The 27,432-nt window shown below is 38.5% G+C and overlaps 1 protein-coding gene across 1 annotated transcript in view; it reads right to left on the reverse strand.

The window, feature by feature from the left end:
* The window catches only part of sorcs2 (sortilin-related VPS10 domain containing receptor 2), a 291,103-nt gene that overhangs the window by 178,436 nt on the left and 85,235 nt on the right, over positions 1–27,432 (reverse strand). Inside the window, exon 2 of the mRNA XM_059355551.1 lies at positions 8,764–8,831. Within this exon, the coding sequence (XP_059211534.1) occupies positions 8,764–8,831 (68 nt within the window). The remainder of the gene's footprint in view (positions 1–8,763; positions 8,832–27,432) is intronic.

Consider the following 27,432-nt stretch of genomic DNA (forward strand, 5'->3'; position numbering starts at 1 on the left):
TTGTTTATTGTCCATAAAATCAGTGGATGTGTGTGGCTGAATGACATGAGGGGAAATAAATCGTGAAAATAAATAATCTTGCAGAAAGCGCGAACTGGAGAAGCAAAGCAGCAAGCAACACTCTCTCACAGACACACACACAACAAACATCCATTTCTGTTGCTCTACTACGTCATCTGGTATAACTGATCTGATTGGCTAAGAGCTACCTACAGACGCTTTTGATAGACATTCTAAGCGTCCAATAAACGGCTCCGGAGGATCGTAAACCACACCTCCTCTACGGAGAAATGAACGGCTGGTTCCCAGACCTAACCTCATTTGAGATTAGTCTGGTGTTAGCCAGGCTAGGACTGCATTGGATCCAATTCCAAATCTTCAGATTCAGGAATATAATGACATGCTTTGAGTTTTCAGAATTCAATTCAATCCAACCAATATGGTGTGTAATCCAGGTGTGAATTTCTAACTGTGTAACTGTGATCAGGGTTCTTCTGAGAGCATTATAAATCAAAAGAGAGCCTCAATAAATACAGGCTGAGAAAAACACATTTTACACACAGCATGGCAGCTGCTTATGTAACCAAAAGTTACAAGGGGGGGTCGGTAGCTCCAAGTGATCATGGGTAGAGGACACCAAGCCTCATCTGTTCTCCACCCCTGTTCTGGGCCCCGTCTTCAACCAGCTGCTGGATTGTTTCCTGTGTAGTACATGTCTTCCCCCCCTTGCCAAGTTGGTGGATCAGCTCTCTTTCCTTGGACATGCTCTGCTCTCCTCTCATGTGCTGAAGCTCCCTGGATCAGAACCATACACAGAGTTTTTGGAGCGGGGTGGTTACCGAGTCCACTGTCCCACCAAACGCCTCCTCTCTGGCACCAAAGTCTTGGCTGGAATAATGTCATGACATTTTTCAATATGAAGCACTTTCATGGTAAGATGCCCAGTGAATCGACTGTCCGCTGGCATTGAGACAGGACTTGCTGGTCCAAGGACTTCAGAGCAGGATGTTGGGGCTTGATCTGGCTTTTACAAAAACACAGAAACCTACCAATTGTATGGACTTTTTTAAAGCCTGTTATACAGGTACATGGTTTCAGTGCTATTCCATGTCCAGTAAACTTTCAGTCCATGGAGAGAAAGTTGTTATTTAGCATGCTGCTTTGTGAGCTGTTGATTACATGTCGTGTATGTATGCCAAGTGTGTCCAAGTGTGTTGATCAGAGGAAGCTGGCTGCTCCTTGCCAAGTCCATGCGCAGTACTGTGTGTAAAGTTGTTATAGTTATTATTCCAGTCCTGAGCAAAATCATGGAAAAAGTTGTATATATGCAAATTCATGATTTTTTTTTTTTTTTTTTTTTACAAATAACTTGATAACTATGTCTCAACATGCCTATAGAACTGGCCACTCCATGTCCACTGCCTTGATAAAAATGACTGATGACTGGTTTAGAGCTATTGACAATTATTTAATGGTGGGGGCTGTGCTGCTAGATTTTACTGCTGCCTTTGATTTGCTTGATCACTCTCTTTTGATAAAAAAAAACTTGAATGTTATGCTTTTGGCCCACTGGCTTTAATGTGGATTTATAATTATCTGTCTTCTAGATCACAACAGGTGCATTTAAATGGTGGTATATCAAACAGTGGGGATGTGTGGTGTGCCTCAGGGCAGCTGCCTCGGACCGTTACTGTTCATTGTGTTCATTAATGATCTTGCTTGGGCTACTGAAAGAGCAGAAATAGTGTTTTATGCCGATTGCCACCTTCTATTATGCTGCACCTTCCTACAGCGAATTGAATGATGTTCTTAATAAGGAACTGCAAATTCTACGTGACTGGATTTCGTGTAATAAGTCAGTCCTTAACAATCTCAAAACAAAAAGCATTTTAATAGGTTCAAGACATAAGTTATCTTGTATCCCAAAGCTGGATTTACAGTTAAATATTGAAACTGTGGAACAAGTAGATACTGTTAAACTACTGGGTGTAATGTTGGATTCTAGGCTTTCCTTCAGTAATCACATTAATCAATTTATCTTAAAAATGGGAAGAGCTGTTGGTATCTCTAGGAAATGTGCTTCCTTTGTTGCTCGACCCCTCATGTATCAGATTGTGCAGAGTTTGGTGTTGTGCCACCTAGATTATTGTTCTGTGGTCTGGGCATCTGCTGCCAAAACTGAGCTCAAAAAGCTGCAGATTGCCCAAAACAAGGTTGCACGGTTTGAATTGGGCTGCTCCACCCGATCAAATGTTAACCGCATGCATGATTCTCTCTCATGGCTGATGGTAGATAACAGGTTAGCATCAAGCACTGCTGTAACGTTTCAGTCAGTCTTGATCAGTGAAGCGCCTGACTTTTTATTTCATCAAATTGTGTGTAGAAACTCGGTGCACTAGAGGGTCCAGCAACGGTCAGTTTGAAGTGCCTCACCCAAGAACAAAGGCCTTTTCGCAATCTTTTATCTATAGAGCAATTACTCTGGGGCATAATCTGCCTCACTACCTCTGTTGCACTGAACTTAAACAGGTATTTAAAAAGAAACTGAAATCTAATTTTATACAAGCTGTACATTTTTAAATGTTGTTCTGACCTTTTCTTTTCTTACCCTTTTCAGGTACATTGTGATTGAATTTACTTGTAAATGTATGATATGTTGAGAATATGTTTTTCTTGTATATTCTGTGTTGGTCCTGTGGATCCCAGGAAGACTAGCTGGTTACTAAGGTACCAGCTAATGGGGATCCTTAATAAATAAACAAATAAACAAATAGTCATAGTTGAAAACACACTCAATTACCATTGCAAGAGCCTATTTTTGCCTGCTAGGATGGCAGCATATGAACTTGTATTCTTCTGTATTCTTGAAGTGGTAAATATTTTTTAACTACATTACTGGAGCTTAAACCCAATCCCATGGTTTCCATTCTTATTTTACTTGTATTTAAACTGCCGTGATCTTTGGCAAATTGGGTGTCAACTCTTTTTGAGAAAATCATAAGTTATGATTTCTCCGCATTTAATACCAACCTGAGTTGAGCTAGATGGGATCGAACAACATCAAAAGCAGACTGCAGGTATACACTGCAGGTATATAAGGGTCTGAACTAGGGAAGGGGATGAACAATAAATGACTGTATCATCTACATAGAAATGGAATCTGGCTTTTGATACATGATCACAAAGATTGTTAATATATATATATATATATATATACATATATATATATATACATACATATACATATATATATATATATATATATATATATGAGAACAAAAAGATGACCCAGGATAGAGCACTGGGACACACCTTTTGATACAGGGAGGAAGGCAGATTGTGTTACAATAAGTAGTTGGAGAAAAAACAGAAGCTATGTTCAGAAAGACCGATATTGAAAAGTTTGTCCGGCAAGAAGTTATGGTTTACTGTGTCAAAGGCCTTAGATAAATCAATAAAAAGGGCAGCACAGTATTTTTTGCAATCCAGTGCCTCGATAATATCACTTACCACTTTTTACCACACATCTCTCTATCATTTGAAGTTAATGTGCCATAGGAAGATTTTATAATCTTCCAAAACTTCTCAGGATCATTCAGGTTACTTGTTGGCTTGGATAAGTAGAGTTCAGATTTGGCCTTTTTAAGAGAGGTATGTACAGCGATTTCGAAGTTGTCTAAAAATCAGCAAATCAGCCTTTGAATTAGAATTTCTAACCCTAGCCCAGGAAACATCCCTTCTCATTGAGAGACTGGACAGCTGAGGGTTAAACCATGGATTAACCTGACCTTTCAGTCTAAATTTAGCTGCAATGGCACAATGGTCACTTAAATCATTAAGTAAAGTAAAGTAAAAATACCAAGATCAGAATATTTATGAGGAGTATTCTCAAAACATAAATCAAGAATAGATCATTTCTCTGGGCATTTCAGATTTGGACGAGTTGGATTATCAATTAGCTGTGTTAGGTCTATAACATCCCACCATCATAATACACTGGCCTTTAGTAAGTTCCAGCTTCTAGGCAAGGAATTCAAATTGTCTACTAAGAGACACTGATGAGAGAAGGGTAACATGGAATTTATGCTTTATATAGATGGCAAAGCCACCACTTTTCTTGGACAGTCACACCGAAAAACATTGTAACCCTTAATTGCAATGTCCTCGTCTGAGATGGACTTGTTCAGCCAAGGCTTACATAAAACAAGAAAAACAGTATCTGTGGATTTAGCCTAGATTTTAACAAAATCCAATTAAGATGACTCCTCACATTAAGGTGAATAATACCAAGCCTCATTAAAAACTCATTGGGGGTACTCAAGTGGTTTTTACAGAATTGTTTGTGTGTACCGATCGGTTGCTTTGAACTCCAGGTCTGTTTTGAGGATGAAAATGGAATGAGAGCAGCCAATCATAGGTACTAAAAAGGTAAATAGAATAGGGCATAGGGTCAGGGGCGTCCCGGTGGCGCACCTGGACCCCATGTCTTATGTTTCTTTGTCTTTCTAAAACAAATTTGTGTCACAATTCCCATTTTATTGTGCAACCCTGTGTTGTACAAAGAAAATAAGTGAACCTTGTTATCTTCAAAGCTTCCTGTGTTTCAGTGAGACCACAGTCATATCAGTCCACTTTTTTTGTTTCATTTCTCACTTCAGCCTCCCTTCACCTCATCTTTTAGCTAATAAAGTCATAAACCAAACCAAACATGAAACACTTCTCCGTCTCAATCATGCCCCCAACTTCGGCTCATAAGCTCCTTACGTGGTCCCATCTTAACAACATCATTAGACTGATAATAGCCATTGTTTTATGGTAATTATCCGTGCCATGTTTTTGAAAGGCTCATTGTTCTGATGATAGCAGGCTCATAAATAAAACAGCAATAAGACTTTATGAAGAGTACTCTCTGTGACCACTCAAGTGTTACTGATGATAGAGCAATGGAGATTGCCAAGTCTATTTAGAAAAAAAGAGTTGGCGCACTGTGGTGTGATTCTGTATGTGTGTGTGTGTGGCTGGCAAAAGAGTGACACCTCCTGCTCAGTTCATGACAAGGAAGAATAATGTGTGGAGTAAAGAAGATAATATTTCTGGCTGTCTGCATTGATTTTGATCTTGTCAACTATAACTTGTTCTAAGAAGCATTCTGATAGAAAAGGTTAAAGACCAGTTGAGTGTTTTGCTAATAGCGCGTGGCTTCTAATGATGACACTTTGTAGATGTGATTATATTCTGGGTCAATTCAGAATAGATTTAATAACTATGGCACATCATTTGGTTCCCTATTTCAATGACAAAGTGTTCTGAACTTTCTAAAGTTTAAATTTTTTGCTTCTGGCTGATTTATTCTCTTTAGCAATAGCAACTGAGGCTGTTCATGTCAGGTGCACCCTGGCACTTTCTGGCTGGTGATCTGCAGCTATTCTTTATTTTCTCTGTATGCCATGAGCAAATGTGACAATAACAGACACTGATAATCTGTTAAACAATATAAAGGATATCTTAAAAATGATATAAGTGTTATAATTCTGATATGTACCATATGTTGCTCCTGCTGTTCCTGTGTGTGTGTGTGTGTGTGAGTGAGTGAGTGTCTGCTCCGGAGCAGTGTGAATTCTCATTTTCAATGATGCAGAGATTACATTGGGAACAGAAAAACGAAATAATATTGTCGGTTTATGTTTATGAGTAACAACACACACACACACTGGTTAGACAACTCATATTAAAAAAACGAATAAAAACAATCACATGTAGAAATATTAAGATTTAACAGTATATTTCTACATGTCCTGAAGTTTTTGGCAAATTAATATTTAAAGTGTGTTATAGGTTATTCCAAGAGTCCAGGGAACAGAGTCTAATAGCTAGTGAAGTGACAACAAAGCTTCATGAACCATTTTCTTTATTTTCTGAGCCCACTAGATGGCGCTCTTTGTTCAACAAAGGGTTGAAAACACACAAAATTACCATTGCTAGAGCCTGTTTTTTAAAGCCAAGACCGCCATCTAGTGGGGTCAGAAAATAAAGCAAATGGTTCATGAAGCTTCATTATCACTTCACTACTAATAGCATATACATATACACACACACACCCACTGTAAATAGTCTGCTTGGATTAGACATTGTGTGTCTTGTTTTGCTTTACTTTGCTTTTTATAAATAAATGCTTTTTGGAATACACATGTCCATTTAATGTTGTACATGGATGAGTGATGCAAACCTCTTCTATGAAAAGGACTACATATTCTTTCAATCATTACTAAATATCAAAATGGTAATTTGGTTATAATTATTATTCCAAATTGATAGTTAAGTAATTTGATTAAGTTTAACATGTTTCACAGAGTGGTGCCCCAACTCGAGGTGACTTAAGAGTAAATCAAGTCATATAAATTAATACAATGAATAATTATTTATGATAATTATTAATCATTCTGATATATAATTTAATCTGATTATCAATGGCATTAGATTCAGCAGAGAGAGGTCTATAAATCCCAGAGATTGACAGGCTTGGACCTACAGGGTGTTCTTCAATGTCATAGGGATAAAAGCTGGAGGGGGCACAGAGTTGCATGAGTGATGCTGTATTTTAGAGGGCAGGAGACTTTTGTCAGCCTCCTTGTAACCACCTTTGACCAGGCAGCCTCAGGGTTGAGGGTCAAGCAGCTGCTTGTGCACCTGCAAGGTCAATACAATTATCCGAACTCGGGTCGTAGGAGGTTGGAGCCAACCCCAGCTTACATTGGCGAGAATGTTGATAATGTTAACCCAAATATACAATGAAAATGGTGATTTGTCACTGTCTCTCGGGGAAGGCAGCCAAAATCAGGAGTAATTTCTACAGGTACTGATGCAGTGACTAAGCAGTTTTGCGTGAAGATCAATAATTCCCAGATGCTGTTGAGTGGAAAAGGAAAAGCATCTGGGAACTTCAAAACAACTACTGATCACCAAAACCCTTCATCCAGCTAACTAATTAACAAACAACCCAAGGAACTGCTGTACACACAGCATGCATTGTTTATTGGATAAGTGAGCAGCATTTTAACAAGGACAGTACTATTGACAATCTCTATGACTCCATCAGAAATAATTATTTAAGATGGTTTAGCAGAGTAAGCAAATTATGTCACTATGTAAATGGTAATGGCAAATGGACCTGCACTTATATAGCGCTTTTCTAGTCGCTTTGCGACCACTCAAAGCGCTTTACACTACAGACTGCGCTCATTCACCCTTTCACCAACACATTCATACTAGTGGCAGAGGCTACCCTAAACAGTCCCACCTGCCACCATTGGGAATTCATTCACACACCGATGAACGCAGCATCGGGAGCAATTTGGGGTTCAGTATCTTGCTGTAGGCTGCGACGGTCAAGGCGAACCACCAACCCTTTGGTTGGGGGCCAACCAACTCTACCAACTGAGCCACAGCCGCCGTGTGGTTGATACACAGTTGTTATAGTTTCTCAACTGTGAAGACACACGTTTTCTTTGCTTACAAACAAAGGACAAGCCTCTATAGACCACTGCTGATCTAAAAGTGGCCTCAGTTCATGAACTTTGAAGCCCAGAAAATGGTTTGTCCTCTGTTCTGTTATGTTCCCCCTGTGTGAACCTCCTATATTGAACTACCTGACAGGGTAACAGAATAAACTCATTCATCTTCCCCCATCTTCCTTGTTTGACATTCTGCTCTAGGACTTCAAGGCCTTTGGGTCAGTGGATTGTGGCCGTCTACACACCACACCAAGATGACAACTACAAAGAACCGATGTTCACCCCACCCATAAGGTCCTCTTGCAACGTGCTAATTTCAGATTTTTGGACAACAGACAGCTTTTCTTCAGTCTTTGCCAATTTAACCATTTGCTGTATTTTTTATGTCCAAGGTGGGCCTTCCGGTAGTGAATCTGCAGCATTATTCATACACTGGCACAATTAAAACATCAACAGGGGAAGGAGAAAATTATGTACATTATTCATATCTGTCCCAGAGGGAGACAGGCAGTCAGGGCTAATGAGAGGCTGAAGCTTTGAAGTCATGAAGCCCTCAGAGGTGAATGGCACAAATTAAGTACCACCAGCAGACACGTTTTGCTATGTGCCAATGCCTTCTAGACAGCTAATTTTAGCCAGTGTTATGAGCCCTGTCTTGTATATTTTATCAAGTTTTTGTTACGATATTTAAATATAATCCAAATTAATAATTAATGTATCCTCCACACCCTTATCTAGGAAAAGGTCAGGCTCAACCACATAGCAGACTTCAAGAGCTGCTGGGGAGTGGATCTAAATAAAGAAGGATATTTCATCTGAATAAATGTATGAGAACATATGTAATGACACTTTTTGTGAAGTGGACTGGATTATAGGCACATTGCCTATTCCACTGTTCAAAGCAAGAAAAGCGTTGTGAAAGGCAGCTTTAATATAGAAGGGACTGCCAGCCAGACTTGACTCCTCTCCCTGGCACTACTGGTGTCTGCCTTCCTACCCTGTGCCATGGTGATATGCTATCTGCCCAAACAGATGCCTGCTCTGGCCTTGCAGCGCCCCTCTCCAGGCCCACACTTTACTCTCAGCTGCCTGCTGATGTTTTGTCCGACCTTGTGCTCTGTATCCCTCTTGTCTCCTCTGACCTCGCTGTTAAAAGGGAAGCTGCTTGCTGATGAAACGTCTGTTTAAGTCCAGGGACAGACATGAAAAAGACATCCAGCAAGATCAAACATGGTGTAAATGTTTAGCTTACCTCCACAGTGAGCTCTCCAGCACCTTGGTGGAGTCAGCATGGTAGTACTTAGTCAGGGTCAGGATGACCTGCAAGACAAGGTGAAAGAGAAATCAGTTAAATAAGTATCAGTGCCAAGGTTATTATAGCTAACGGAAACTAACGAAATAACGAAAACTAGAATTGAAAAAACATTTTCGTTAACTGAAATAAAAATAAAAACTAGAGTTTTTAAAAAACGATAACTAACTGAAACTGTATTGTGTGGTTACAAAACTAACTAAAACTAACTAAAATTATAGTGGAAATGTCCTTAGTTTTCGTTTTTGTCAACATTTTCATTCATTCAAAACTATTATAACCTTGATCAGTACTTCTATTGAGGAAAAGGACTGATAAGTTCAGTGGTTTTCAGACTTGGGTTCCCCAAGGAGGATGTAAAGTCATGCAGGGGTGAAATTAAAGTTGAATAATTTATGTTTTTACTGAGGTCATAAATCTAAGCAGCCACCCACAATCCTGAAAATAATTTGGATGACACATGCATTTGTGTAATTAAATATATTTTCATTAAGACTCATACAACTACACAATCATATTTTTGTATGTAAATGAAGAAATTCAAGAAGATTGTATTTCAGTTTCTTTAAATATTACAATGTAGGATTTTCTCCATGTATGAACCACTGGTGTTGCCGGAGGTGTACTCAGATATGCCCGTGCCATATTATGTCAAACTGTTACACCCAACATAATCATAAAAAAATTATGTTTGTTCCATTTATCCTGTTGATACACCCTAAGATGAAATCAGCAGGCTGCTGTGCTCGCTAGTTTCCAGTCTTGCCAAGTTCCCTGGTTTAGACAGGAGCTTGTTTCTGTATGTCATTAGTTAATTGTTTTTCTGTCCACTGTTTTAGACAGTGTATGATTTTACTTTCAACTACTTCATAACACTTGATGGTGCAGACTATTTAATGGCATTAACAACATCTACAGCAAGCCCCCTCACCTGTGGCTGTAAAAAATCAAAAATAAATGACATTTTCAGACTGTATAGCTGTTGTGTGTCTATAGGCAGTGGGTGAGATGAGGTCCTGTCCTCTCACCCAATGTCCACTGGGATTGGCTTCAGCCCCCCGCACAGTTTGATAAGCTTCTAATGATCATGAATGAATGAATGAATGAATGAATGGTCTTGGGTGGGCTAGGCCCATAGACTGTATATAAATAATGGACGTAGTCACTGTGACGTCACCCATTGGTTTGTGGACTGTCCGTTGGAAACAAGACATGTAAACGTCCTCTTTTCTATCTATATAACATTATATATAACTTTATTGACACGTTTCCGTGGATACGCATTGTTCTGCTTCTCTCCTGATGACGGCTCGCCTTGTTAGTGACCTGTCAATCAAAGGTAGCCACGCCCCAAATCATATGATTCTTCATCTTCTATTTTCTTCTAAATGGGGCCATTATTTGAACTATTGACATCAAATTGTCTTGAAGATTTTTTACTCGCGATTGAGACCATAGTGTTGTCCCTGAAAAAATGTTCTGAGGTGAGAAGTTTTCAAATTTAGCACTGAAATGAATGGGCAGATTTCTTTTGCAGCCAAACTTAGCACCCCCTACTGGAATTTTCGGTGAATTGCAGGCTTTATGCACTTCCTGGTGGCCTCAATGCCACGTCACTTCTGCCTATGAACTTGTCTGTTTATTTTGATACATTACATCTACTGAGATTACGTAGATGACAGAGAAGCGAAATAAAATATAACAAGAATTATTATAATAATAATAATTATTATTATTATTAATTATAATAATAATAACAACTTTATTTATATAGCACCTTTTAAAGACAACAGCTTACAAAGTGCTTTGAGAGCTAATTAATCACAAAGAGAATGATGCGATGAGGCCAAAAAAATCACCTATCACCCAAGACACATTTTAAAAACGGGGTCTGACAGTATTCTCAGAATGTTTGTGAATACGGGCCAAGGACTTCAGGCAAGGTTCTTAATCTACACTATTTTAAAGTGCCATTAGTCAGTCAACAGATCTTCATAAATGTAACCAATGTTTGGCCAAGATTTAATCTATTCCATCCAATGCAATTATATTTCAAGCAAACCGTGAGGAAACTCCATCAGCACTGCTGCTGTGTTTCTATGCTGAGTATTGTTTGAGGGTGCTTGGAGAAACTATTACCCTGAACAAATAAAAATCTTGTTTGCCACTTTGATTCTAAAGAGAGCTCACTCAGCGCAATCCCCAGTGTTACTCTCAGCTTCCTGAGAGCAAGCAAAATTATGAATTAAGCTTAAACACATCTTGGGGCAATTTAATTGTGAAATCTTCATCTTATTTTATGAGTTTGTTTTTGGTTTAGGGGACACAATATTATTAGAATATTTAACAAAATATATAATGCAGGGATGCATCATTCGTATAACTGAATCATCCTGCATGTACACTGGATCAGAGACTCTCGTCTTGCTTATTTCTGAGAACTCCTGCTCTTGACAGCTAGATCTGCTGGGATTTGTGTTGCCATGGCAAGAGTGCTAGTGGGTCAGGCAGCACAGTGGGGCCTTGAGGTGTGATAGACAGGCTGGCTTGCAGTCCTAGGTAGTGGAACCAAAAAATATACAGGCTTGCCTTTTGGAGGGGAGTTGATTGGCTGAGGGGTCCTACCCGGAGGCAGCTGCCAACAGAAGGCAGTGTGGAAAGTGGCTGTTCCCAGGGACACTCATGATACATACTAATGTATCATACATTTATTCAATGTGGTAATATTGAACCTGGTCTCACAGAAATCCATGAAATAGCCACGGATTTCTCTTAACTCAAAATCCGTGGAATAGCCACAGAATCGCTCAAATTTCTGTGAAACTGACACGGATTTCGCTACAATGCAAGTTAATGACAGTCATATCCCGTGGCTATTCCATTGATATTTTTTCCTATTGGTTTGTTCCAAGTCACGTGACTTTCAAGGTTCCGGTGGTCAGAACAAAAAACATGGCGGACAGTTCTCTCATTTTTAGTGAAAAATCAATATTTTGACTTAGTTTCTGCATAAAAATGGATTTTGATCACATTTCTAGCGAGAAATATATGTTTTATTTTCTAAATATTCACTCAGTGAATGTACATAATCACTTTGTATGTTGGAATAGCCACGGGATATGACTGTCATTAACTTGCATTGTAGCGAAATCCGTGTAAGTTTCACGGAAATTTGAGCAATTTCATGGCTATTCCACGGATTTTGAGTTAAGCGAAATCCGTGGCTATTTCACGGATTTCTGTGAGACCAGGTTGTAATATTACATGATTATGTTTCTTAATTTCTGGCTGCTTGTTTCCTCGAATTTTGGGTGACTTGCAGAACAAGGATGGAAGCATGGAATAAAATAACATCACTGTAAACTAGTGAAGTGACAACGAAGATTCATAAACCATTTTCTTTATTTTTTGACCCCACTAGATGGCGGTCTTGGCTTGCAAAAAAAAAAGGCTTTAGCAATGGTCATTGAGTGTGTTTTCAGCCCTTTGTTGAACAAAGACCACCATGTAGTGGGCTCTGAAAATAAAGAAAATTGTTCATGAAGCTTCGTTGTCACTTCACTACTGTTGATCGTAAGAATTGATTGGATTTCCTGCATTTTCCAGGCAGTTCGAGGGCCGGTGCAGAGTTGGTGCCAAATCTCAAACTAGTTCTTCACTAGTTCTTCTTTTTGACAACCGGCTGACAACCCAACCTAACTGCACTGTAATCGAACAATAGCCATCTTTCGTTCAGTGTTAATAAGAATGTAATTGCCGTCTATAGCAATCAAGACGAGCGGCACAAATGTGTTGAAACAGTCGTGTTTGGATGCCAATGTAGGCTCGCAAAGCCGGGAGCAACATTTGTAAAGAGATGATGCAGTTTGCCATTGTTGTTATTTTGCTTGCTTGCTTGCTAGCCTGTGGAAAAGCAAACAGACTCAACTCAAACTTCAACTGCGAACCAGCTTCAGCCCAGCACTAGAACTAGGCTTGCATTGGTTGAAAAGGGGTATATGTTGGCATGTGCGCAGATGGCACTAGGCACTAGGCAGATCCCAATCCACCCCCCCCCCCCCCCACTTTCCCTACAAAAGGCGACAAACATCGCCAGTAAAAACAGAGGATTAATGTTCCGATAGTTAGACTTATTTACATTGCAGCGCACATAAAGAGTCCAGCGTTTGTGTGGTACGGCTAATTGTTCGTTCAAGGTCTATACGAATGTCAGAATTTTCAATATTGTTCCAAGCTCCAAGTTCCGACTTTCAGTGTAAATTGAACACATCATAAGGCGTTAGCTAAGAACGTGTTAGACCCGCCTTAAAAATAAAAGCAAACACATGTAGCTTTCAAAATAAGAGCACATGGATGTGTTAGCAGAGTCCAGCACAGAATTTACAAGAAGAACCCTTATTTTTCTTTACAATTCAGAAATTCATTAAAAATATGCAATGATTAAGATGGAATAGTGGCATAAGAATGTGTGAGAGGCTCCAAATTCAGGCTTTTAGGACAAAAACATCTTTGGGGGAGCATGACCCCGGACCCCCCTACTTTCTTTGGGTCCCCCCATCGTAGTCTCTGAAATCGCCCAGCAGTATGTTCAGGGTAATGAAAGGAGGAGAAATGTTTTTGGGTCCTTCATTGAGTCAGCCTCAAGTCAGTTAATTTGTTTGGCCGCACTGGGAATTTCATGTACAAACTTCTTTTTATTTATGTAATATGTTGGTTGCTGTTTACACTACATAAAAATGCTTTAATAAAACATATTTGGGTTAATGAATGGAGTGGAAAAATAACTAATTTACTAAAAATCATTTGCTGACAGCTTCGTCCCCCCAGTTCAAAAATCCCATCTGCGCCCCTGAATGTTGGTTTGTTTTGTGAGGGAGACAGTGGTGTCACTCACCTGAATCATCGAGAAGAGCTGTGAAATGTGTGAGCGAACTGACATTCCTGCCTTATATCCAGTGGTGGAATGTAACTAAGTACATTTACTCAAGTACTGTACTTAAGTACAATTTTGAGATATTTGTACTTTATTTGAGTATTTTCATTTTATGTTACTTAATACTTCGACTCCACTACATTTTGAGGCAAATATTGTACTTTTTACTCCACTATATTTAGCTGACAGCTTTAGTTACTTTTCAGTTCAAGATTTAACATAAAAACATAATTAATATGAAATGTTTGCTAACATGTTAACATGTTTTAAATTGAACATCATAAGAGTATATTAAGTTGTTAAAATGAGCCCTACCTTGAGAAAATTACAGCGGTCCGTACATGAATGCATCAAAAATAATAATCCAACAATATATTTTTAGAATATATGAAACAATCTGAGTGGGTCCATTCTGCATAATGAGTACTTTCACTTCTGATACTTTAAGTACATTTTGATGCTGATACTTTTGTACTATTACTTCAGTAAGTTTTGAATGCAGGACTTTTACTTGTAGTGGAGTAATTTCACAGTGTTTCATCAGTACTTTTACTTAAGTAAGGGATCTGAATACTTTTTCCACCACTGCTGAAATCCACCTAAAATGTCCTTAAATCTGCAGTTTGGGAGCATTTTGGATATCTAGGAAATGACCGGGGACTTGTAGCAGAAGATTGCCGCTGTCACTGGATGAAGTGAGGTGCAGTATAGAGTGAGAGACCGGGGTAAGTATTTCTTTAATCCCGACAGAACACCATGGTTGCATGCAGGCTTTTTCAGCCGAACATTGTTAGAACAGAGCAGCTAATAATGGAAGGAAGGGTGAGCAGACTGCCAAGTTGTCACAGCTCTGCACTGGATGTGTGTCTGTGTGTGTGAGAGAGTAAAGACCCTTCCTCTTAAAATGAAAACACTGCTGTAACACGTGTATTTCAGTTAAATAAATAAATCAATTCATTTTTATGGATTCTGTTATTCTACACTAGTATTGAGGGAAAATATTATAAAAAATAATAATAAAAAATATCCAAATTCCAAAATTGAAACCTAACACCTACCAAACGAACACATATCCAAATATTCAAATATTTGGCTCAAGTCCTCTACTTGATGATGATATAAATTCTGTGATGTAAATTCTCTGCTGGACTCTGCTAACACATCCATGTGCTCTTATTTTGAAAGCTACATGTGTTTGCTTTTATTTTTAAGGCGGGTCTATCACGTTCTTACTTCAACGCCTTATGATGTGTTCAATTTACACTGAAAGTTGGAACTTCAAAGTCAAAACTTGAAAGTTGGAACTTGGAGCTTGGAACAATATTGAAAATTCTGACATTTGTCTTTTGAACACAAATAAGTGTTGAGTCTTGTTGTTGTTTCATTTTGTGTTGTTGTCTTGTATTTATTGTTGTTCGTTTGTTTTTAAATGTTCGTCTTTTATTTTGTGTTCAAATAAATTCTCAATCAATCAATCAATATTAAAGATTGTAGTTCATTTGTTTGAAAAATTCTAAAATGATTATATTAGAATTATTAATTATTAGCCTCTTTTTTCCTTATCTTATTTTTATTACATGTATTAAGCTAAAGATCTTGAATAATTCATGCTATAATGACTTCCCTCATTAATAATCATAAACAAAATGTGAAACTGTGATATTTTCTCTGATATCAATCTTATATTGTGACATCAGTATTCACAAGGCCTTCGCCATCATATGTCATCATATGTTGTATAAACTGCACTGTAAAAAATGTTTGTAGAAATTACAGTAAAAAACTGTCAAATTGCATCGGAAATAGGTCGTAAATTAAACATTGTACATCACCGTAGTGATACTATTAATTACTGTAAATCAAAGAATAGCATAAAACTTTAAATTCTACCGCCATAAACTGTAGAAAACACACAGTTTTGCTGTAAAAATATACAATTTTCATGTAAAGTTAATGGAGAAATACCACGATGAAACAATTATCCTAAAAGTAATGGGATTATTCAGTATAAATGACAGTTTTTGCTGATATTTACATTTACATGCGCTCACTGTATTTTTTACGGTGATGTTCTGGCAACCACAGCTGCCGGTATTTTACCGTGAATTAAACAGATTTTTTTTCACAGTTTTTTCAGGTACTTGGCTTGAAACAACCCAGGACATCCAACCCTGGTGTAGCTTGGCTTCCAAATCTGTTTATGATGTCCAAAATCTGGGACAGAGGATGTTACACCGAGCAGAAGCCCCACTCATCACCTTGGTAACAGCTCTAACCGATACAGTGACACTGTCCAACCTGCTTTTTATCTGCCTCTGATTGTATCTGTCTCTCTATAATGAGGCAGTATCTATAACTGCTTTTGCGAGATAGAGACTGTGTGAATCTCTGAGTCATGCAGCATGTAGCAAGTGTTCCCCAATTGGTCGTTGGCCTACTGTGAGTCAACTGGTGGCCCTGGAAACAGGCTGTCCTCCTCTGCACAGCTGTCCTTCTTCTAATGAGATACTGCTGCAAAGCTTGACTCTTGTACAGCGCGCGCATTAACAGCACTGCTCCCTTGACTTAAGGATTAGATCCACCGTGCTGCACAAATCTGACACTAATTAATTCCTGAAGTTGTCTGAGTTGTTTAAGTTTATCTATCTATAAATCCAGGTGTGTGTGTGTGTGTGTGTGTGTGTGTGTGTGTGCGCGCGCTAAATCTCAGCTACCGCAATCAGCTGTGTATGCTGTGCTGAACACACCCCCTTCGTCTGCAACTAATGACTTCAATTACTCATCAATTCATGATTTTATTGTATAATTTTAAACAAATGTTTGCATTGATATTATACACACATTTTCATTGTAACAGTTTGATTTACAAAGCTATGTTATAAGTTTAGCTTTTTCATTGTTGACAACAGGCCTGGAATTTCGTCATTTTAGGGGCAAGGCCACTTGGCCTTTTGTGTGGTCAACTTTTCCAGGGCACCAAGGCCATAAAATAAAACAATGATTTTAAGTCCATGTTCATAATGAATTTAATTTAAGGACTAGTAATGACCCTTCTGAGGAAGATTGGAGTCTCAGTCGAAACTGTCGAGCAGGTAAAGAAATATCTCTTTGTAAAGTAAAATGCATCAATCTGGTGCACTTTGAGAGCTAAATGAGAGCAAACACCTCACAGAACATTTTTCACAGTTGAGAGATACCGTATTATAGAATCTTTGTTATCCTACTGTGTCATTTTTAATTGCTGCTGTCAACATGCTTTCCACTAGGACATGGAGTAGCCAGTCAGTGTGGAAAAATAGCTGGCTATTAGGGTCCAGAGCCCCCCCCCGGAGTTTTTTCCATAAAAGCCCAAATTTGGTGGCCTCCCGCAGATTCTAATACCACTATTCCATCATATACACTAATCTTAATCAATGCATATTTTAAGAATTATTTTAAAGGAGAATAAGCATTCTTGTCTTATTTTGACAGTCTTCTTGTAAATTCTACCGTAGATTCTGTTAACACACTGCACTCTTATTTTGAAAGCTGCATGTGTCTAGCAACAGTAAGTTATTCGAAACAGTAAGTCACAGTTAAGTGTGATTAAAACAACTTTAACTGTTAGCTAATGCTAGCTTGTGGCTAACGAATGGCATAATGCAACAGTGTATTTGGACCTCTGAAGGCCCGTACAGGTTGATAGTATTTAGTTCGGCGCGCGCGCACATGCAGACGGTGAGACACGGAGAGATGATGTGGGGACGGGACTGATACAGACAGGTCGGCACGGCAGCTTGATGTTTTCAGTGCGTGTGTGTCAGTGTGTGAATGCTCGCATGTTTCGGAGGCAGACGGAGAGGTGTGTCGGGGTTTTGACTGACTGACTGACGGGTGACAGACACTTATATAACTTTATATGATGAATCATGTAAATATACTTTCAGTAGCTTTAAATGTGACGTTAGTGCAGCACATGAGACTCTGGCGGGAAAGATTAGAGTGTTTTGATGAAGTCTCCTTGCTTGACCGGTGATAGATTTGTGTCAAACTTCATGCCAGGCTCGAATCAAACCCACCACTGATAATAAATGTCATCAAAAGACGATTTTTTTCTCAAAAGACGCAGGCGTCAAAGCTTTGTTGACTGGAAAGAGGCAGACTAGAAAACCGCAAAACAAACAGGGGCAGTGTGGGCCTCCGTAGCCTTAGGGCAGATATTTTTTTCAGGGTCACAAGGCCAAATTGCCATGCACTCGTGGCCCTCGTGAAATTCCTGCCCTGGTTGACAACACAGCAACAAGAGCACTCCTCCAAATCCCATGTACAGCCAATATGGTAGGAGCTGAGACAAATAGATCAACTTTGTATCATTTGAAATCAATAAATCATGAAATTGGCTTATTTGGAACACACGCCAGACTTTGGACATATTTCTTTACGTTAAAAGAAAAAAACATGGAATTAATTAATTCTCTAATCTTCAAATGAGAGCTTGTTTCATTTAATCTATAATGGTCATACTTAAATTGTGGCAGTATTTATTACAAATGTCTTTTCCCGTCATTCACGAAAATTCTGAAGTCTGTCCATCATTTTGAAATGTATAAAACTGGGGTGATCTACCATAATTAAAGTAATTCAGATCTCTGTCCAGTTGGCGGCGTGTGCATAATAATGATCTATTGTATAGTCCTGAGTGCACTGAATGTGTGATTAACAGCTGAGACTGCAGCTAGTTAGATACAATAGCAAAATGTCACAGCAGCTGAGTTTCCTTAGGAAGCACAGTGATTGTGATGGCGTTGATGAAAGAGTCTTTTCTGTGGATTATTTTTGGGCATTATGGGGTTGTCATTAAAAAAGCGATGGCACGGTCACTGTTTGTTCTTCTTCTCTCTCCGTTTCCTTTAAACAGCATGATGTAAGCCTGTAAGTTTTTTCTTTATGTTCATTATTTAAAAAATATATAAAATGAAATGCAATGAAATATGTATTATAATAAAAAAAAAAACGGTAACACTTTCTATGAAGACTACATCTATAGTGCATTATGAGCGCATTCATAGTGAATTATAATGCTCATTATAATCAATCATAATGCATTATGACTGCACTCATAAACACATATGAAGCTTCATGATGCACTATATCAACAGTTATAAATAAAGCTTATAATGACTTATAAATCCAAGTGTCTTATGATGTCTGACTGATGAGGCTTATAATACATTACAACTACTCATACCCCTCTATACACACACCTCAACAATCAATTGTTATAAGGACTCATAAGACACTTGGATTTATAAGTCATTATAAGCTATATTTATAACTGTTGATATAGTGCATCATGAAGCTTCATATGTGCTTATGAGTGCAGTCATAATGCATTATGATTGATTATAATGAGCATTATAATTCACTATGAATGCGCTCATAATGCACTATAGATGTAGTCTTCATAGAAAGTGTTACCAAAAAAACATTCACAAATGACGGATAAGAATAGATTATGACGGAATTTTTTGGAACCTCTGGCAGCTGAGAAATCTAATGCAACCTCTGCTCTACAGCATCCTTCCTCTGACACTAAGCTGCTGTTAGAGGTAACTCCTCTCCACGATATAAATCTTATAGCTTAACGTGTTACACATCAATGGCGTCTTCTGTCTTATACATGAAAAGAATAAACCGTCTCTGAAGTCCATCAGCCTCATGAGACGGAGCTATGCATCATTCATCCAAATGCAGATGCCAATAAAATATTCTCCCTCTCTATCACCACGCTGAGTCTGTTTGCAAGGCTACAAGTTGTGCTCAATTGGAAAATTATGTTCTTCGGGGACAAAGTGGACACGGCAAGAATTTATTCAGCCATAAATCACTAGTGACAGGAGGCAGAGGGAGCGTTTATTTGGCATAAACCTCGCTACATTGACAAAACTGCTGAACAGCATAAAAGCCAGAGTCCTCTATCACCTCTAGTGTACAATATGGGCTGTTAAGATTACCACTTGGCAGCTTCTGCCTAGAGCTCATTGGAATAAAGGGCGAAACTGGCACAGGCTGAGGATCAACCAGAGCACAAAGGGAAAACAAATCTTTGTTTTTAGGGAATGCAATATCAAGCCAATCAGTTGTCATTCGATCCAAAACCAATCACAGAACCATAATTGGAGTCAACAAGTTATCAGAACACATGTCAAGCTGTGGGGAACAAAGTCTCGCTTGTAGAACCTGATAATGTAATAAATCCCCGATAATGTAATAACCCCGATAATGTAATAAAAATCTGCACTTGAGTCCACTGAAAATGTAATAAAACCTGATAATGTAATAACTTCCCAATAATGTAATACACTTTTTTTTTTACCAATAATGTAACAAAGTATGACATTAATGGGAGGTTTTTACATTATCAGGTTAGCTTTCATTTCACAAGTCCTGATAATGTAATAATTCCCCAATATTGTAATAATTTAACAGCAGACCACCCATTACTTGGGTTCAAGTGGTGATACTGTGTATCAACTCTAGCTCAAGAGCTCTAGCGCCACCAACAGGTCAAAGTTGAATGTTTATTAACTTTTGACCCGTTCATCCGTTTTTCACAAACGAGGTATCCATGACAACACGAATGAATTCAACAGCTTCTTGAAATCTAAAGGTGCTTGGTGTTATACTTTATTACATTATTGGTAAAAAAGTGTATTACATTCACAAAGGTTATTATAGTTAACGAAAACTAACAGAAAAACGAAAACTAGAATTGAAAAAATATTTTCGTTAACTGAAATAAAAATAAAAACGAGAGTTTTTGAAAAAACGATAACTAACTGAAACTGTATTTTGTGGTTACAAAACTAACTAAAACTAACTAAAATTATCGTGAAAATGTCCTTAGTTTTCGTCTTTGTCAGCACAAACATGTAAATACTATGCTGAAATACAGCTAAAATAATTCAGAGAATGTTTTAATGTGTTCTTAAGAGACTTATATAAAATATGCCAACAACATTTCAAAGCAAAATTTGCTCAATAGAAAGTATCATGCACTTCCTTTTCCTTTTCCCGTAAAATGTGCTTTCATACGTGAACCTTTTTGGTTCATATGAAATCTATTTCATCTATCTGGTTTTATGACTTAATAAACTTATTGGGGCTGAGATGGATCAGACAAAGGAAAAAGTGTATTACATTATTGGGAAATGCACTTTATTACATTATCGGGAAGTTATTACATTATCAGGTTCTACATCGCTGCCTAAATAAAGCTGGTGTAGAGGAAGTATCGCTCCACTGTGACCACCTTTTGATACCATGACCACACAGTCAACCTCTGTGGGTTTCTTGTTTGTGAACTAGTGGACAATGGCCCTAATGGGTTTTATTGGGAAGAAGTCAACAGGGTGGTCAGAACCATGTATGACTTCATACATGAGCTACAAGAGAGCCCATTGAGAGTCAGTTCAATGCCTGAGCTCCTCATGAACTCTGACTTGACTTCCACAGTTTGTCCCTGAGACATTAAAGAGAGACAGACAGACAGACTCCGAGGCCCTTGACAAAGAATGCACTGATTCATTTTTAAAATGAAATACAAGTACTCCATCGAAGTGTGTGACAGCCCCTCCACATCCCTCTGGCTGCTCTGCATTCTCCACAAACAGACCACACACATTAACAATTCATCACAGTCTGCAGTGAAAGGGAGGAACTCATTTATGACTATTAAAAAAATAGAGAGAGAGGAAAAAAGAACCTCAATTTATATTCTTGGGGCAAAAAGTAAATTTCACAATGATTCAATTTGGAGAATGACACTTTACTGGCAGACAGGCACACACACACACACACACACACTAAAAATGAGTTATTATTATGGTTGTTTGTGTCACTGGCTCCCTCATGTCTCCCTCTTCCTCCATTGAATAGTTTTTGCTGGAGCGTCTCGCATTTTTGAAGCATTACATATATTCACATGAAATAATTAAAGATAGATGAATGTTATAAACAATAAAATAAATTAAAACACAAACAAACAAAAGAGGTAAATATGAAAACAAGGGGGTTGTAATTTAAGTATTTAATTTTAACTCAATCCAATTCAGTTTAATTAATTCAGCCCAAAATAACCAATCACAGCTTTGCCTCAAAGGGCTTTACAGATTGTACAGGTACGAATCCTCTGGGGATGTCACACACATATATTTTGATTTGTTGTTGACTTCGTAGTGAAAGGGGACCAGATCTTAAAGTCCTTCAGAGCAAACTGGATTCTGTCCAGGTGGAGAGGAACAGACAGGCTGTTAAGCCAGAGCAGCACCAAGGGAAACTCCAGCGCTGGAGCACAACTTTTTTGCCGATATAAGACCAATAAAGTGTCTTTGAGGTTCTGTTAGTGTACACAGTACCTCTGATATGCCTGGGATGATCTGCCAGTATTTGGTCAATTTCAGACAGCAGGTCCAACTATGTGTGTCCTCACTGTATCTCACTGTGCTGATACCTCAGGAACAAATACTGCAGAGTTTTCTGGAATAATACAAACTGAGCAGCACCTTAAATTGAGTTAAGCATTAGCCGTGTTTCCTTTAGAGGGAAGAGTGGCCGTCGGGAAAGTCTCAGGCCACGCCCGCTCAAATGTCCGCTCACTCTGCGCGTCTCCATTACAAAAAGGCCCCTAGAGGGATTTATGAGGCTCCGGAGGTGACGTATGGTTTTCGATCATCACTTAATCGATTAGCGACAGTTTCGACCGTGATCCGTGATCACATGCGCTACGGATTTAACACGGAAGACGCAACTGTGGCCGCCGTCGCTAACTGTGCACAATGTCCGCCGCTGATCATAAACAAAGCAGCATGGCTAATTATGCACAGCATCTCCGCTGATCATAAACATCGTGATTGTGAACAGTTAGCGATGCCGGTTAATTCACAGAGTGTCCGGTGCTGTAAGGTGAACATCCCCTCCGGCTCTGTGACTGCAGCTGGGAGAGACTGCTGCAGGAGGACTGTGCCGCTTCGACTCATTCTTACTCTTCTTAACGAGCCGTTGGTCCCCGCGGCTCGCTAAGAGGAGTAAGAACAAGTCTCCAATAACACCAGAAAAAGTCTCTGGATATGTTGCCAGTCGATTTTTGAAAAATAGTCGCTAAGGGGGTCTGAAAAGTCACTAAATATAGTGACAAAATCGCTAAGTTGGCAACACTTCTTCGCTGACTTTTACAAATAGCGCATGTTGTTGTAGCGTCAAGTACTGCGTCACTACCTGCTTAGCGTTCTATCCAATCAGCAACCAGGCTTTTTTCAGGGGAGAAATACAGCCCTGCTCTTCAACAGAGACCAAAAAAGTCAAGACAAAAGATTGCTCAGGACGCCTCATATTCAAATTAGGGGTGGTTCGGTGAGTGCGACTCGCCACATTCTTGGTATTGGACTGTAATGGAAACACCCCTATTTCCATTGAACTTAATATTTAATGATGTGTGCAGCCATCAGCCCATCATGCTAGATGCTATGACGGAAACAGCAATTTTTTGATTAACATTTTGAAAACTCTGCATTTATTTATTGCGAAATAAGACATTCATATTTGTTTAATATACATGTTTAATGATTCCATTAATTTTTTTTTTTACCTTTTATGATACCATAATAAATTATGTATGGTCGCAATTGTGTACAGGAGCGCTAAATTATAATTTTTTTTTGCTTTTCTGCATTATCTTACTTTTCTTCTCGTGTGACAGCCAGTTTCATGTGTCAGACCTGATAGCAGCATCTATTATGTGTGTTGTCCCATCAGGAGAGAAACATAAAAAATAAGATATGTGAATATTCACTGTCTGATCCTGATGATGGATAGCTAACGTTAGCTTACAGGTCGCTACAGTAACATTACTGTCATCCAGCAGCATCTGACTATATCTCAGTCTAGCTCACATCAAACAGTTGATTATTATGGTTGTTTACAGACAACGCTGAACGTGATTAAATTAAATATGTACAGGAACATCTAAAAAAATTAGAATATCATGAAAAAGTTCTATATTTTTTGTCAATCATTTCAGAAAGTGAAACTCATACATTATATATATATTCATTACTTGTAGAGTGAAGTATTTCAAGCCTGTTCTTCTTGTAATTTTGATGATTCTGGCTTAGAGATAATGAAAAATCCAAACTCAGTGTCTCAGAAAATTTGAATATTGTGAAGAAGTTCAATATGTGAGTCCTGGGTCAGTGGTGGTTTGGGGCCATGTCCTCTGCTGCTGTTGGTCCACTGTGTTTTCTGAAGTCCACAGTCAACATAGCAGCCATCTAGCAGGACATTTTAGAGTCTTCATGCTTCCACAAGCTCTTTGGAGATGCTGCTTTCATTCTCCAGCAGGACTTGGCACCTGCCCACACTGGCAAAGGTACCAAAAGCTGCTTCAATGACCAAGTTGTTACTGGGCTGGACTGGCCAGCAAACTGGGCTGACCTGAACCCCATAGCAGTCTATGGGCTGTTATCAAGAGGAAGATGAGAGACACCAGATGAGCTGAAGGCTGCTATAAAAGCAACATGGTGCTGTAGGCTGATCTCCTCCATGCCACCAAGTATTAATGCAGTAATTCATGCAAAAGGAGCCAAACCAAGTACTGATGTATACAAATGAGACACTGACTTTTGTGTTTCATTATCTCTAAGCCATAATCATCAAAATTACAAGAAAAACTGTCTTGAAATATTTCACTACATGTGTAATAAATCTATATAATATAAGAGTTTCACTTTCTGAAATAATTGACAAAAAATATTGAACTTTTCCATGATATTCTATTTTTTGAGATGTACATGTATAGATGTATATGAATGCAATATTTGGTCACTGTGTTGGACGGGGGAGACTAAGGGGACATGGTGGCAATCAAATGTCATTTATTAAAGTATTGTCAACAATCAAGTTTGAGTCACAAAATGTCTTTAAAAAAACGCTTTAACAAGAATTTTGCAAACTTTGCGATATATCTGGATAATCCACAGACCTCATTGTCAACAGTTTCCTGTAGCAACTACTACTGTCTAGCACCCTGACCAGTTAGGGTTGTTGGTGCAATTATTTCTTATTTTATATGTCCAGCTTTCAAGACATCTGTTTCAAACATCTCTTTTGTCTGTGTTACATATAGAAATATGAATGAACTAATTGCATTGCTTGTTATCACTACAGGTAAGTTAGAAACTTTGTTTTTGTTTTGTTTGGTTGTGATTTAAGAAAAGCAATACTTGAAATAATTTGCCTTTGTATTTCTTTTTTGGGGAGGAGAATTTGAGTAAACTGACCCTGTAAAGAGGTGACAATTGGGCAATATGGTTTTATTTTTAAAGCTTAAAGCTTAACTGGTTACCCAAAGGACATTTTGGTGCCTGGAAATCTTTGTCCTTGCTCAGGCACACACACACACACACACACACACACTGTAAAAAATGTTTGTAGAAATTACAGTAAAAAACTGTCAAATTGCAAATAGGTTGTAAAATTAAACATTGTACATCACCGTAGTAGATACTTTTAATTACTGTAAATCAAAGAATAGTATAAAACTTTAAATTCTACCGCCATAAACTGTAGAAAACACACAGTTTTGCAGTAAAAATATAAAATTTTCATGCAAAGTTAATGGAGGAGTACCACGATGAAACAATTATCCTAAAAGTAATGGGATTATTCAGTATAAATTACAGTTTGTGCTGATATTTACATTTACATACGCTCACTGTATTTTTTATGGTGATGTTCTGGCAACCACAGCTGCCGGTATTTTACCGTGAATTAAAGAGATTTTTTTTTCACAGTGCACACACACACACACACACGCACGCTTGTACAGAATAAAGTGCTTCATTCATCCAAATAGTTCCCCATTACCCCCATCCTTCCCATTCAATGGCCACACTAATGGTTCAGGACACCAGCCACCACTGAGTAGGCACATCTGGCTGAAGTGGTTTTGTGTTGGACCTTGACCATGCTCTTTATCTGAGGCCAGCCACTGACCCGCACACTCGTTACCATTTTAACAACAGCTTGAGATTGCCAGCACTCATTAAACTGCTCAGGCAGAGAAGAGAGGAGGGCAATTACATGGACCTTTGCTTCGACTTGCCTTTTGCTCTGTCCACACAAAGAGCTAGCCTCACCTGCATCTCCATCTACTCACATGGAATGAAAGCACATGTGCATCCCAGATGAATTGTGATAGGTATTGGGGAAGGTAGTAGGGGTTCATTGCATTGTTTTAGACAACGTCTCGACTTTTTTGGAATCCGGGTCATATAAAATATTTTAAAAAATACAAGACACCGTCAGATTAGAAAAGAGATGGAGGACCAGGTCTAATTCCTGCTTCTAAACAGAAATGGTAAACACTAATGAGGTTACTGGTCAGGCAACATGGTCTCACAGAAATCCGTGAAATAGCCACGGATTTCGCTTAACTCAAAATCCGTGGAATAGCCATGGAATCGCTCAAATTTCCGTGAAACTGACACGGATTTCGCTACAATGCAAGTTAATGACAGTCATATCCCGTGGCTATTCCAACATACAAAGTGATTATGTACTGTCACTGAGTGAATATTTAGAAAATAAAACATATATTTCTCGCTAGAAATGTGATCAAAATCCATTTTTATGCAGAAACTAAGTCAAAATATTGATTTTTCACTAAAAATGAGAGAACTGTCCGCCATGTTTTTTGTTCTGACCGCCGGGACCTTAAAAGTCTCCATTATGTGGGTGTGCGCCACAGAATGGTATATGTGTGGGAAACACTGATTAATGTGGCCACCCAGTTTTGAAATGTGTCTCAACCTTTAACCTTGTCAGCTCTTGCATTAACACAATTTTTGGCTAATTGGGATCAGCAGAATCAGCACTGACATACTATCAAGTTTATGTTCATATGAAAAAACATCTAGGGAGATAGCAGGCATGATCAGCATCCCAAATTGAAAATCTATTCTCCATTTCACTCTGTGTGGTCTCCACCATCTCTGAGCTTTTTCTCTGTAAACACGTACCTGGAAACAATGATAATGAGAGCGGAGAGACTGAACTAAAACAATGAGTTAAGAGATGCCAAAACAGTCCAAAGGGCTGAGGAACAGGATCCAACGATGGGCTTGTCAATACGAGCAAACTAGTGAAATGACAATGAAGATTCATGAACAATTTGCTTTATTTTTCGACCCCACTAGATGGTGGTCTTGGCTTAAAAAAAAGGCTCCAGCAATGGTAATTGAGTGTGTTTTCAGCCCTTTGGTGAACAAAGAGCACCATCTAGTGGGCTCAGAAAATAAAGAAAATGGTTCATGAAGCTTCGTTGTCACTTCACTAGAGCAAACCCATAAATTCCAACATCTTTCCAAATCCATTCTGGTAAAATGTTGTAGGGATTGCTGCACTTTATTACTGTTATCTATATGCAGAGCCAAGGAATTCTCATGACTTTTCTATTATGCATCTGAGCTAAATATATATTTATTTATCACGTGTTTGAACTTGCATGCAGCTGTTTTCTTTTTGTGTCTTTCCTGGATACTTTTACTTTTTTTTTTTTTTTTTTTTTTTTGGCCCACCACCACCCCCCACTTTTGGAGGACAACTTTATTTTTATTTACATAACAAAAAAAGGTCAAACA

This window comes from Centropristis striata, chromosome 17, assembly GCF_030273125.1.
Source record: "Centropristis striata isolate RG_2023a ecotype Rhode Island chromosome 17, C.striata_1.0, whole genome shotgun sequence".
Classification (NCBI taxonomy): domain Eukaryota; kingdom Metazoa; phylum Chordata; class Actinopteri; order Perciformes; family Serranidae; genus Centropristis; species Centropristis striata.